We start from the raw sequence: 14,080 nt of genomic DNA on the forward strand, positions 1-14,080 counted from the left end.
CCTGAAATCTGACTTGTATCTTAGTGCAGACTTCTGGGAAAATTAATAAGCCAATCACACAAGCAAAAAATGTTGTTTCTGGGGGGTGGTCAGTACACATTCTGTGTACAAAACAACTCCAGGTAGCCATATTGCGTTGCATTTTCAGAAAATTACAGAGCTGCAGATTGAAAAGAAAAGGTCATTTTTAATAACATTCAATTACAATATGACTTGAGTCGCAGTTGTATATGCTATATTATTTTCTTTATTTGCAATTTTTTCCTCCACAAAATTCGAGTTACCCTTTTGAGTTGCTAATAACATTAAGACACTGAGATGATTACTCTCTGCACAGTTGTTGAGTCTTTAAACTTGTCATTTGTTTCCTTCTTAGCCTCTTGCTGTGGTATCTACTCCAAACCAGAGCCAAACCCAAGAAAAACAGCCCCATGACCTGAGCATTGATGTGTACAGCCGCACTCTGTACTGGACTTGTGAGACCACCAACAGCATCAATGTTAACAGGCTGACTGGAGAATATGTTGGTGTTGTTTTACGTGGAGAAAATGACAAGCCAAGGGCCCTTGCTTTGAACGCTGAACGGGGGTAAGACATTTCTTTAGTCCTATGACTCCAAAACATTCAGGATGTGTTCACATCTTCGCATTCCACAATTTATGTCATACATATCAATGTAAGATCTAGTGAGCAGAAATTAACGGTTATACAGTTCACACATACTTTATGTTTTACTGTTTTTATGCGGTGTGCCCCACGTCCAGCTGATTTTGTTTTTTAATCAGTTTAGGTACATTGAAAGACCACTGCAGACTGATATACAGTACTGTGAAAAGTTGTAGGCAGGTGTGGACAAAATTATGTAAATTAAGAGTGCTTTCAGAATTAGATGTTAATAATGTATTTTTATCAATTACAAAATTGAAACTAAAGGGTGACCACCCTTTGCCTTCAAAACAGCATCAATTCTTTTAGGTACACTTGCACACGGTTTTTAAAGGAACTCGGCAGGTGGGTTGTTTCAAACATCTTGGAGAACTAACCACATATCTTCTGTGGATATAGGCTTCCTACAATCTGTGGGGGCCAAACCATCACTTCCAGAACTCCTTTTTCTTCTTTACACTGAAACAGTTCTTTATAACATTGGCTGTTTGTTTGGGGTTATCCTGTTGCAGAATACATTTGGGGCCAATCAAAAGCCTCCCTGATGGTATGTAAGGGAAGTAGGGAAACTGGTAGGATCATCCAGGTATTATATGCAGAATTCATAATACTAGTAAATATATGAAACATATAAGATACCATTTTATTATTTAAAGAGACATATTAAAAATATTTTTTAAGGTAATAAACACTTAAATATGAAAAGAGCTAAAACATGTACTTGAATTTGTCTCTATAGCACACTGTTCAAATTGTGTGCATAGCAACACTTAAATTGAAAGTGGAAGGGGGAACATGCATAAAGTGATTGTAAAGTGTTGTTTTTATTTTTTTTAATAAGAAAAACAAACATGTTATACTTACCTGCCTTGTACAGTGGTTTTGCAGAGAGCAGCCTGGATCCTCCTCTTCTCAGGTCCCTCTTCAGCTCTCCTGGCCCCTCTGTCCCTTTGAGTGCCCCCACAGCAAGCCGCTTGCTATGGGGCACCCGTTCCAAGCTGCAGCTCCGTGTATCCATTAAGACATAGAGCTGCGGTTCGGCCCCACCCCCTCTCTCTCCTCATTGGCTAACTGGACTTTGATTGACAGCGGTGGGAGCCAATGGTCACTACATAGAAATTGGGCTCAGGTAAGCATTAGGGGGGCTGTGGGGGGCTGCTGCACACAGAAGGCTTTTTATCTTCATACATAGAATGCATGAAGATAAAAAACCTTCTGTCTTTACAACTCCTTTAAGACTGGTTAAGGCTCTGCTGCTTTGCGTGGGGTTATCAGTGTATCCTGGACAAGGCTGCAACCTGCTGTTTAGTTTGCAGGGAGGCACAGGCCAGGGTTGTTATGTCTGACAAGACTGGTTGAGCAGAATCATGTGTTTATAGTTTTCTGGCACAATAATGCATATCTGAACTAAGAAGATTAAATGTATTGCAGCTTACCTTTCTTAAAGAGGAAGTAAACCCTGATGGGTTTTACTTCTGATTTTGTTCCCTACAAACTAAAAGCATAATGGGCTTGTATGCATTGCATAGTAGCCCATTATTTGCCACTTACCTGCAAACGAAGCCCGCAATGTCCCTGATGTCCTCGCTGGTGGCTGCGTCCATCTTCACCCCTCTTCATTCCAGGGCCGTGGACTTCGGTTCTGTGACTGACCAGAGTCGCGTTATGCACTCCCACGCATGCACGTGGGAGCTGACGGTCACAGCATGGGCCCTTTCTTCAGTGTGCATGCGCCGATAACGTCGGTGCAATGGTATATGGTAAATATCTCCTAAACCGTGCAGGTTTAGAAGATATTTCCAGTACCTACAGGTAAGCCTTATTATAGCCTAACATGTAGGTAAAAGTGGTGTGTAAGTGTTTACAACCACGTTAAATGTGGTGGTTAAATTTGTCTACTTTTTTTACACTTTTTTTTTTTTTTTTATGCCCTGTGATCCTGCTAAGAACACTCTACCTCTGCTAGAGGGGCAACTGTACCTACTGTATATCTAGGAGGAGCAGCAATGTCACTCCAGGAAGTCAGTATGTTACCGCCCCCCACTGCATAACATATGGTGAGGTGTTTTGTTGTCAACAGATAGCTGGGAACGATTCTTACTGATAACTGTCCCAGAAAAAGCACAGAAATTTATCAGCTCTCAAGAATTTTTTTTCACTTACAGAACAGATATATTAAAATGCTTTCAGTGATACATTTAACAGACCATAAGGGAGCAAAGAGGAGAAATGCATTGTTTGATTTTAAATGCACTTTAGGCTGTCAGGAGTTTTAAATCTGTGTGACAAGAATTTTACGCTGTTTATCCAGCATAATGTTTCCATGTAAAGTCATTCAAAATAGCTTACCTTTGCTAGAAAAAACACCTCCCAAAATTACACGATTCAGTGTTTAGCCAATTCTGGTGTTTTGGAAGAGGCTGAAAAAGCTCACTGGTTTCTTTTAAAACCGAAAATTAAAAAGCAGTGTCAAAACAAAAAAAAATTTTTGTTTGCCTACGGAGCATTATAGATGTCTGTAGATATTAAAGCACATACCCTCTGCTTATCTTCCTCTGTGACTTGAAGCAAAAGACGTATGAAACTCAAATTGTTTTCTTAAATATGTAATGCCCATGAAGTCCCTGAAGACAGATAAACAGGCTAGAATGGAAACCATGTGTTGCCCAGCTGACAGGGGCCTAAAGATGGGTTTGTAAAATGTATTAGAGTTTTCGACTTGACCTATTATTCTATTTAATCTTGAACCTTCAATAGTCAAAAGGTTATTAGACATGCTAATTTCTGTAGATTTCATATTTTTCATGCTGTCACTTTCTTTGGTTCAGAGTGATTTTATAGCTGTAAAACTTCAAATGTCCCAAACCCAAGAAGGACTCTTAAGGGCCGTTCACACAATCAGAAAATCATAAGAAAAATACAGATTTCGAAGCGATCATACGATAATCTGATCAAAGCTTTCGAGAGCCGATCACAACAGTTCATCTGATATTATCTGATCAGACAAGCATGAACATTTTTCTCATATGATACCAGATCGTACGATTTTTGTTTAATCAGTACAGTTGCCGTTCGAAAATACAATACAAATACACTACAACACATTTCATCACTTCTGAATTTGTATTCTGTATGTATGAGAATTTCCGTAATTTTAGTACACTCTTCATTTTCAATATGAAATTAGAATGCAAAAAAAAAAAAAAACCAGACGATCACTCGTCCGCTAATCTCATTGTGTGTGTCAGGCATTAGGATAGGGCTGCAGATAGCAGAAGCAACTGGATTTCTGGTATTTTGTTAATTTTATGTATCATTTATGTACAGTGGATATAAAAAGTCCACACACCCCTGGTAAAATGTCAGGTTTCTGTGATGTAAAAAAAAAGCAACAAAGATAAATAATTTCAGAACCTTTTCCACCTTTAATGTGACCTATAAACTGTACAACTCTGTTGAACAAGAAACTGAAATCTTTCAGGTGGAGGGAAGTAAAAATAAAACATTTAAATTATATAATGGTCGCATAAGTCTGCACACCGTTAAATTAATACTTTGTTGAAGCACCTTTTTGATTTTATTACAGCACTCAGTCTTTTTGGATATGAGTCTTATCAGCATGGCACATTTTGACTTGGCAATATTTGCCACTCTTCTTTGCAAAAGCACTCCAAGGGCATCTCCTGTACACAGCCCTCTTCAGATCACCCCACAGATTTTCAATCCGATTCAGGTCTGGGCTCTGGCTGGGCAATTCCAAAACTTTAATCTTCTTCTGGTGAAGCCATTCTTTTGTGGATTTGGATGTATGCTTTGGGTTGTTGTCATGTTGAAAGATAAAGTTCCTCTTCATGTTCAGCTTTTTAGCAGAACCCTGAAGGTTTTGTGCCATTATTGACTGGTATTTGGAACTGTTTATAATTCCCTCTTCCTTGACTAAGCCCCCTGTTCCAGCTGAAAAAACGGGGGGCAACACAGATTCTGTGAGGCTCCCCCAACCCCCCTGGCTTTTGATTGGCTGACGAATGGATGGGATTTGCCTTATTCCTGCGGCGCTTTGATTAGCCGCGTGCTGTATGATGTAGGGCTTGCAACGTGGTCCACTGCCTCTGACACGGTGTTCTCATATGCGCGATGCGTCATTCATGGTGCAATGGCGCCAATTTTGATTTCTCCATCTGGAGATACAGTGAGGAGAGGGGAACATACTGCGCTAAACCAAAAAAACAAATGAAAATGAAATAAGAAAGCAGCTAACACTCAAACAAAGTCCCAGTGCACAATATCAAAAATTAGTGTAGCGCTAGAAAACTACCTAATAAAGGAAAAATCCAAGGAATCAATCTTGGTACAACTAAAAATAGTGCGAGGTGACACAAAATAATTACAGTGTTATGTAACAATGTGAACTATACGCGCAAAAAAATAAAATTGAATGATGAAACATAAATCTAAACACAAACTCGTGACAATGTCCACACGGATGAGAAAATGGTAAAGGAAAGTTCTTTCTCCTCAATTTCCTGCTGGAGTTTAAACATCTGCTCAAAGTAGACTGTTGAACTCACTGATGGATATAACAGACAAATTCTTAAATGGGAGGTAGGGTAGTCTTACCAAATAAGATGGACGCACATACCATACGGCAGTGCATCAAACGGGCTTGTAATGCTGCATTCCTGATGGTATACGGATGCCAGACTAGAGGATACCAATACGTCTCCGACTCCAGGCCACTCAGTAGTTGGTTTACGGCTCCAGGGCTCTCAGCAACCGGACCAATCCAGGAAACGATTTCAGCAGGAAGGTAAACGTCAGTACCCAAATATAGAAATTTAAAAAAAAAGGGAGCTCCATATGGTGCAGGTCAACCAAGAAATGGTTTATTCAGATAAAAAACATCTTACAATGAAATGCAGGATATAAATTAAATTGTGATCACAAAAAGATAAAAAGCAATGTGGGAAGCAGGAGGTGCTGGCCTGACGCTTTTCGACTACAAAGTCTTCCACTGGGGCATCCTGTATCAGGGTGAATTAAACACCCAGTCCAGGGGCGCCTTATGACGCTGTCATTGCTTAATGGGGACCCTACCTACTTCAAGAAGCGGCTTTGTGCATTTTGCTGATACTCTCAGCCTGTTTCCACTCCAGCTGGGTGTTTAATTTACCAACCCTATAGGATCCCATTTCACACACCTTTTCATAATTGGTCTACCAGTACTTTACTGTGGTTGACTTATCATTTGCTGTGGTTACCATTGAATCAAAACTATTGGCGCCCCTGTTTCTTTATCGTTTTTTTAAACTTCGTGTTGTCTTTATTTTCCCTCTGCAGCCATAATTTGTTGTGGCATTTGGTTGCTGACTCTCCGGAGGAACTGTCCTGTCTGCTTTTGGGGACTTCCGGATTCAACTTACATGTACAGGTTCTCAATATCACTTCCCCTGAAGAAGCCAATGTATTGGCGAAACATGTAGAGATATATTGCCTGTTACATTAGTTGGCCTTATAACATTCTTGGCCATCTCTGTATATATAAATTGCTCTATGATTGTCAACACTCCTGTATGTATATATATCCTCTGGTTTAAAAAAAAACAAACTAACTATTTTGTACCAATAAAATATTATATTCTTTATTTCTGTGTGTTAAATATACTGTTCATAGGCACCGTTATAATCCCCGCTCTTTATCCCCTCTTGTTTTGCCAATTGGTACAGTTTAAGTCCTTCCAATTTAGTACGTTTTTTGTGTAGTCTATTTTCCAGGATGAGGTACCGGACATACATTGTCCATTATTTGAGGGTTCTCCAGTGAGACCCTCCTCCCAAAACCTTCCTTTTTTCCATAACACATTTTCCCACATGTTTTGGGAGACTTCAGATGTGTAGTGTCACTGTTGTGCCATATTTTTCTTCACTGTGTTCCATGGTATAGCTAATGCCTTGGAAATTCTTTTGTACAATTCTCCTGACACCTTTTAACAATGAGATCTCTCTGATGCTTTGGAAGCTCTCTGCGGACCATGGCTTTTGCTGTAGGATATGACCAAGAAATTGTCAGAAAAGACTAGAACAGCTGAACTTTATTTGGGGTTAATCAGAGGCGCTTTAAATGATGGGAGGTGTGTACTGACTCCTATTTAACATGAGTTTGAATGTGATTGCTTAATTCTGAACACAGCTACATCCCCAGTTATGAGGGTGTTCACACTTATGCAACCACATATTTTATTTTATTTTTACTTCCCTCTACCTAAAAGATTTCAGTTTGTTGTTCAACTGAGTTGTACAGTTCATAGGTCACATGAAGGCTGGGTTCCCACTTATGCGAATTGGATAGCAGGACATTGTGACCGGCTCTCTATGGAGCCGGTTCACACATCGCCGCAGTGGCTCCAATGCGAATTACACAGGAGCCCTGTGCGTCTTTTGGTCAGCTTCAGGTCCGAATTCATCCCAAAATTTGGGCTGAAATCGGACCTGAAACGGTGAATGGAGACGCACCGGACACCTGCTGTGAGCAGCTGAGTGTTCTAGTGTGAACCCAGCCTAAAGGTGAAAAAAATTCCGAAATGATTTACCTTTGTCTCTTCTTTTTACATCACAGTAACCTGACATTTTAATGGGTGTGTAGACCTTTTGTATGCACTCTATGTTTAAAGTTGGAGGCGAGCACGCACCAGTGCCCCCATAGCAAATGGCTTGCTATTGTGGGTACTAGTCAAGGGGGAGGAGCCAGGAGTGCCAGCAGGGTACCCAAGAAGAGGTACATCGGGGCTACGCTGTGCAAAACCACTGCACAGAGCAAGTAAGTATGACATGTTTAGTTTTCTTTAAACCTTTTTTTAAATCTTTTAAAATCTTTAATGTCACTTTAAATTGGCATTTGTTCTGAAAAAAAAAAACTTAAAATATCTGTCATTTTTATTGTCACTGCTATTGTAAGTTAAAAAAAAAATATTGCACATAAGACTTTTGTACCAATAATTGGCCTTCCTTTAAATAGCTTTCATAACGCTTCCAGTTTCTTAGACCATAGAGCTGATCAGAGATGTTCCAGGTCTAAACGAATGCTGTAAATTAACTACTTGACCGCTGGAAGGTTTTACCCCCTTCATGAACAGGACAGTTTTTTGCTGTTCAGCACTGTTATTTTAAATGCCAATTGCTTGGTCATGCAACATTGTACCCAAATGAAGTTTACATTTTTTTCACACAAGTAGAGCTTTTTTTGGTGGTATTTGGTCACCACTGTTTTTTCTTTCTTATGACTATATATTATTATATATAAAAAGACCGAAAATTTGGGGGAAAAAAAGCAATATGTCCAACAAAATCACATTACTTCATAAATTTAGGCCAAATGTATTCTGCTACATGTGTTTGGTTAAAAACCAAACTCATGATCAAGATAATGATCTGTGCAGACTCTATACTAGTAATGGTAGTAATCAGTCCAAAGCACCTGCTGCCATTTTTCTGTTGCCTAGTTCCTATGTTTTCGTGCATACAACCCCTGGCAAAAATTATGGAATCACCAGCCCCTGAGGATGTTCCTTCAGTTGTTTATTGTTTAGAAAAAAAGCAGATCACAGACATGACCAAAAACTAAAGGCATTTCAAATGGCAACTTTCTGGCTTTAACAAACACTAAAAGAAATCAAGAAAAATAATTGTGGTGGCCAGTAACAGTTAGATTTATAGAACAAGCACAGGGAATAAATTATGGAATCACTCAATTCTGAGGAAAAAATTATGGAATCACCCTGTAAATTTTCATTACAAACACTAACACCTGCATCAGATTAAATCTGCTTGTTAGTATGTAGGTAAAGAGGGTAAATCATTACGCAGTGTTGTACAAGATGTTGGTTGTTCACAGTCGGCTGTGTCTAAAACATGGACCAAATACAAACAACATGGGAATGTGGTTAAAGGCAAGCATACTGGTAGACCAAGGAAGACATCAAAGCGTCAAGACAGAAAACGTAAAGCAATATGCCTTGAAAACAGAAAATGTACAACAAAACAAATGAGGAACAAATGGGAGGAAACTGGAGTCAACATCTGTGACCAAACTGTAAGAAACCGCCTGAAGGAAATGGGTTTTACATACAAAAAAGCTAAAAGAAAGCCATCTCTAACGCCTAAACACAAAAAAGCAAGGCTACAATGGGCTAAGGAAAGGCAATCGTGGACTGTGGATGATTGGATGAAAGTCATATTCAGTGATGAATCTCGAATCTGCATTGGGAAGGTGATGATGCTGGAACTTTTGTTTGGTGCCGTTCCAATGAGATTTATGCAGACGACTGTCTGAAGAAAACATGCAAATTTCCGCAGTCAATTATGATATGGGGCTGCATGTCAGGTAAAGGCACTGGGGAGATGGCTGTCATTAAATCTTAAATAAATGCATAGGTTTACATTGAAATTTTTGACACTTTTCTTATCCCAGCTATTGAAAGGATGTTTGGGGATGATGAAATCATTTATCAAGATGATAATGCATCTTGCCATAGAGCAAAAACTGTGAAAAAATTCTTTGAAGAAAGACACATAAGGTCCTTGTCATGGCCTGCAAACAGTCCGGATCTCAATCAAAATGAAAAACTGTGGTGGAAGTTAAAGAAAATGGTCCATGACAAGGCTCCAACCTGCAAAGATGATTTGGCAACAGCAAACAGAGAAGGCTGGAGCCAGATTGATGAAGAGTACTGTTTATCACTCATTAAGTCAATGCCTCGGAGACTGCAAGCAGTTATAAAAGCCAGAGGTGGTGCAACAAAGTACTAGTGATGTGTTGGAGTGTTATTTTGTTTGTTTTTCATGATTCCATAATTTTTTCCTCAGAGTTGAGTGATTCCATAATTTATTCCCTGTGCTTGTTCTATAAATCTAACTGTTACTGGCCACCACAATTATTTTTCTTGATTTCTTTTAGTGTTTGTTAAAGCCAGAAAGTTGCCATTTGAAATGCCTTTAGTTTTTGGCAATGTCTGTGATCTGCTTTTTTTCTACAACAATAAACAACTGAAGGAACATCCTCAGGGACTTGTGATTCCATAATTTTTGACAGGGGTTGTAGTTGAGTCACTTAGCCTTGTTTCCACGTCGGAGGTATGGCTTTTTGGATGCAATTCTTCCATGAAGACCATTTCTGGCCATACTTCTTTGGACAGTAAATGGATGTACCTGGGTCCCACTGGTTTCCTTCAGTTCTGTGCTGATAGCACTGCTGGACATCTTTAAATGTTGAAGGGAAGTAAGCTTGATGTGTCTTTTATCTGCTGGATTGTTTCCTTTGCCAACCACTGCATCTACAGTCCTCAATTTTGCCCAGTCAATGGTGTCCTCAATGCTGAGCAATAAAGACAAAAGTACAGGCAGATACTGCATAAAGAGACAAAAGGATTTGAAGAAGATCTGGGTGGTTAGTGTGCAAGTGTCCCTAGAAGAATTGATACTGGTTTGAAGTCAAACGGTAGTTACACCAAATATTGATTTGATTTAGATTTTTCTTCTGTTCGCTCACTTTGCATCTTGTAAGATGATAAAAATAAACAATTATATATATTTATGAAAGCATTCTTACTTTAAAGGATTTCTTCACTTCTGCCTAAAACTTTTGCATGGTACTGTATATCCTTATTAAGTTGCTGAATCTTTTCTTTATTAGGCATATTTAAAAATTCCAAATTTGATGTTGACTCCACTAACAGTGATTCAAGACATCACGTATGTTGTGCAAATGATAAGATATCAGCACTGTACTACACAAGGGAATTTCAACACTGTAGTCAACCCATAACCTCATCATGTAAAAATAAATGTGAATGTTTGTTGCCAGTGTATATACTCAGTGCAGTCTGTGTTGCTGAGACTGAGGTCTGAATCCATTAAAACTCAGGGTACTGTGGGCCAATGTTTGTCTACTCCACACACATTCCTGCATAACTTGGAATTTTTCAAAGTAACCTGACCTGTGGCGACATACAACATGAAGCCAGTTTTGTCTCTATATAATCAGAGACTGGTCATAGTTTTCTTGAACCCTTGACCCTGCCAGTGGCATAGCTTAATATCCCCATGGGGCTCCAGTTGAGATTTGGCAATGGGGCCCCAAAGACATACAGTACCACATTAATTTAATTTGAGTGCTGTGAAGTGATGTCATCACAGCAGTTATAACAGCTGCTGGCAGTTTTAAACCATAAAATGTGTGAGAAGCAGAAAGTGAATATCAGCTGAGTATAGGAGTCCTAACACAAGATACAAATCGATGCACTCAAACTCCTTGTCACCTTTTAGGTATATTTGGTATAGCATCAGTCAATTCGGTATAGCTTTGCTCCACTACTATTGCTGTTATAAGAGGTGAAAGTAAAATTCAAAAATTGTGAATCATTTTCATGCCAACAGGATGACTTTAATGTGGGCCTGCTGCATGGAGTCATTGTACGAAGTGCAAGAGAAAATGACAAGGGGGAAGCGCCACCTAAGTGCATATTACTAAAAGCAAACTATTTATTTGCAAGAGGTCAAGAACACTCACAAGATGTGTAGTATAATCAAGCTCATCGTGTGTAAAATCAGCATCAGCCGCTTATCTTGTCCTGCAGACTCTGCCACCGCAATCCACAGAGCTGTAGATGGTAGCATTGGGGCATGGACGCCCTGAGCACATCGGAAGGGCTTCTCCAACCAGCGTGGAGCGCACGGTGCGGAAGTGATGTCACCGGAAAGAGGAGAGGGCTGGGACATTCCCCAGTATCTTGGATTATATTGCATGCAGGCTGGACACTGACTCTTTAAGTGCCAGAACATTTTCTCTTTATCCAGTGGAGTCCTTGTATCATGCTGCTTGTGTCAACTGCCCATGTTTCATGGATGATAAACTTGTGTAATATTTTTAGAACAGACTGGACATCTTGGTAAGGGCCAGTTCACACCATGAATCACACAGCAATGTGCTGTGCATTCCTATGCTATTCACATGCGATCCAGGTGCAGTGCGATTTCAGCCCATTCATTTGAATGGGCTGAAATTGCACCGGCCCTTAGCATAAGTAGTGCATGCACTACTCTACAAAACAGAGCAACCGGGATCACATGGTATTTCTGTACTATGCTATCCAGTGCAGTCAAACGCAGTACGTTTGTGACCTGCATTTTGGGTGTCTTTATCAGTGCACTGACATTCGTGGCAGATCACAAGTGAAGTGCGCCTTGAACATGGTGGGGAAAACACACAAGGAACACGGGTTTCCAACACCGCCTTCTGGTGTGAACTGAACCTTAAAGCAGAGCTTTAAAACTTAGGGCATTCATTTTTATTTTCTTGCAGCCTCCCTTGACCTTAGACTAACTGAACAAGTAAAGGAGGATTGGAGTAGAAATCTGGACACTTTTGAGACAATTACTCTTAACCCAAGTATTATCAAGAGGTCAGGTTTTCTGTGTCTCTTTACAGGATCATAGGTAAAAAAATATTATAGATTTGTGTGTCTAAATTCTAATTGACACCATTTTCATACTTAGAAGTATGACAAACAAGACCTATTAGAAGTCCTTAAAACTGAATTAATGTAATCAATAAAAAAAACACTGATAGGCAAGGTTTTTATGACAGAAGAGAGCCTATCAGTCTCTGCTTTATTTTTATTTTTTGGGGCTTTTTTTCCCCCCTTATTATCACCTGATGTCCAGCCAGTAACACATTTCCTATCTTAGGGTGTCTTCACTGTGGATGGTGGAGCAACAAAAACACCTTTTGGACAACAGCAGGGTCAATCTTGAGAAAGGCGCGTGTTGGATGCACGAGCAGATTTAGATGGACTTGACTAACAAATTAAAGCTGCACTCCTGCTACTACTTTTTAAGCAGTTGCAACAACAATTTTATTTTTTATTTTAGGATAAAAGTTTTGCATAGATGATTAAAAGCCAACCATTGTAAGCACCTTTGTCAGTGTTAAAGGCTAAGTTCACCTCTTGAAAAAAGTTAATACATACACATTTTTTGTGCATTTATCATTTTTTTTCTAAGGAGCCTGCAGAACATTGCTGAAGGTGGGTGCAATGTCAGGCTCCTGCAGACTCTCGGGATTGCTGGCTGCCTGTACCTCCAGTACAGGCAGGCAGTTACTTGAGAACAGGAAGAACAATGAACTTTGAGAGCGCTCACCAGCGCCCTCATAGTTCATTGAGATCTACAAGCTGTCAGCCACAATGGCTGAAGGTGCTTGTAGTATATTCCCTCACAGAAAACTGTGAAAGAATGACAAGGCCCTGCACAGCCACACTGTTATCAAATTGTGACAGCGGGTGCAGGGGGGAAAAGGAGGTAAAAGGTGCAGATGCTGGAACATGTTAAATGTTCTACCCTAAAAACAGGTGAAACTTGTAGCATGTTCCAATGGTGAACTTCTCCTATAAATGGTTTGTTTCAGCCCTCTAATTGCCACTTTTGCTGGACAGTTAGGTCTGTTAAAGGAAGTTGAAAAAAATAACAGACTTACTGACAGGATAGCCAGGTTAACATGACTGGAAAAAAAGAAAATGAATGCAGGCACCTTATCTCAGAATTGGTAAGCTGCACTATAATACAATTCATTTTTAGGTTTAACACCGCTGTAACGACTAGATTGAAAGAATAATGAGCTTTGTGTATGGATTCTTTTATGGTGCCTAGAACAGTGTGAGAATGTAACCAGATTGATATAGTTACTATGAAGGGGGGTGGGGGGTTAATTGCAGAGCCAAATTCCGCTTTAAATTGGAACTATAGGCAATTTTTTTTTTTCATTTTGCATAGAGCAAGTCAGGGTTATAACCCCTTTCAGATTTTTTTTCCTCAATCTGTGTCCCATTTCAGTGATTTCCTTTCACTTCCTATCCCATAGACAAACAGAAAAAGTGAGAGGAAATCCCTGAAAATTAAAGGAAATTGTTGGTGACTCCAGATCACCAGAACTTTGGAAGATTTCCCTTCTTTTACATTTCTGGGGACAACCCAAAATTTGCGATTTTCTTTAACTTTCACTTTTAATCATAATGGTAAACAGAACAAATAGAGGGGGTGAATCTCCTAAATGGGTGCACAGACAACAATCAAAATCGACAGGTAGTCTAATCCCTCTCCACTCTATCCAAAGCTAAAAAAAAAAAAAAGTATTAAATGTATTGCATATAGTTATAATTTAATTAAATGGGCAAAAGTTTTATTTTAGCACACCTAGTTGTTTAGCACACTTTTGCTTTGAATTGATCTTTAGGAAGAAATCCGCATGTCATAGTAAGGGCTTGAGAAATGGTTTGAGAACCAAAATGTCGGAATGCACCTATTTCAATCGACATGGATCTAAGTGTATTGTACAGCGAAATAAATATTGCAGAAGTTGTTTTTT

General features: G+C 39.4%; 1 protein-coding gene across 1 annotated transcript in view; it reads left to right on the plus strand.

Moving 5' to 3' along the window:
* The window catches only part of LRP5 (LDL receptor related protein 5), a 252,078-nt gene that overhangs the window by 204,064 nt on the left and 33,934 nt on the right, over positions 1–14,080 (plus strand). The window contains exon 14 of the mRNA XM_073605289.1: positions 377–588. Coding sequence (XP_073461390.1) covers positions 377–588 — 212 coding nt within the window. The remainder of the gene's footprint in view (positions 1–376; positions 589–14,080) is intronic.

This window comes from Aquarana catesbeiana, linkage group LG11 (assembly GCF_042186555.1).
Source record: "Aquarana catesbeiana isolate 2022-GZ linkage group LG11, ASM4218655v1, whole genome shotgun sequence".
NCBI classification, from domain to species: Eukaryota; Metazoa; Chordata; class Amphibia; order Anura; family Ranidae; genus Aquarana; species Aquarana catesbeiana.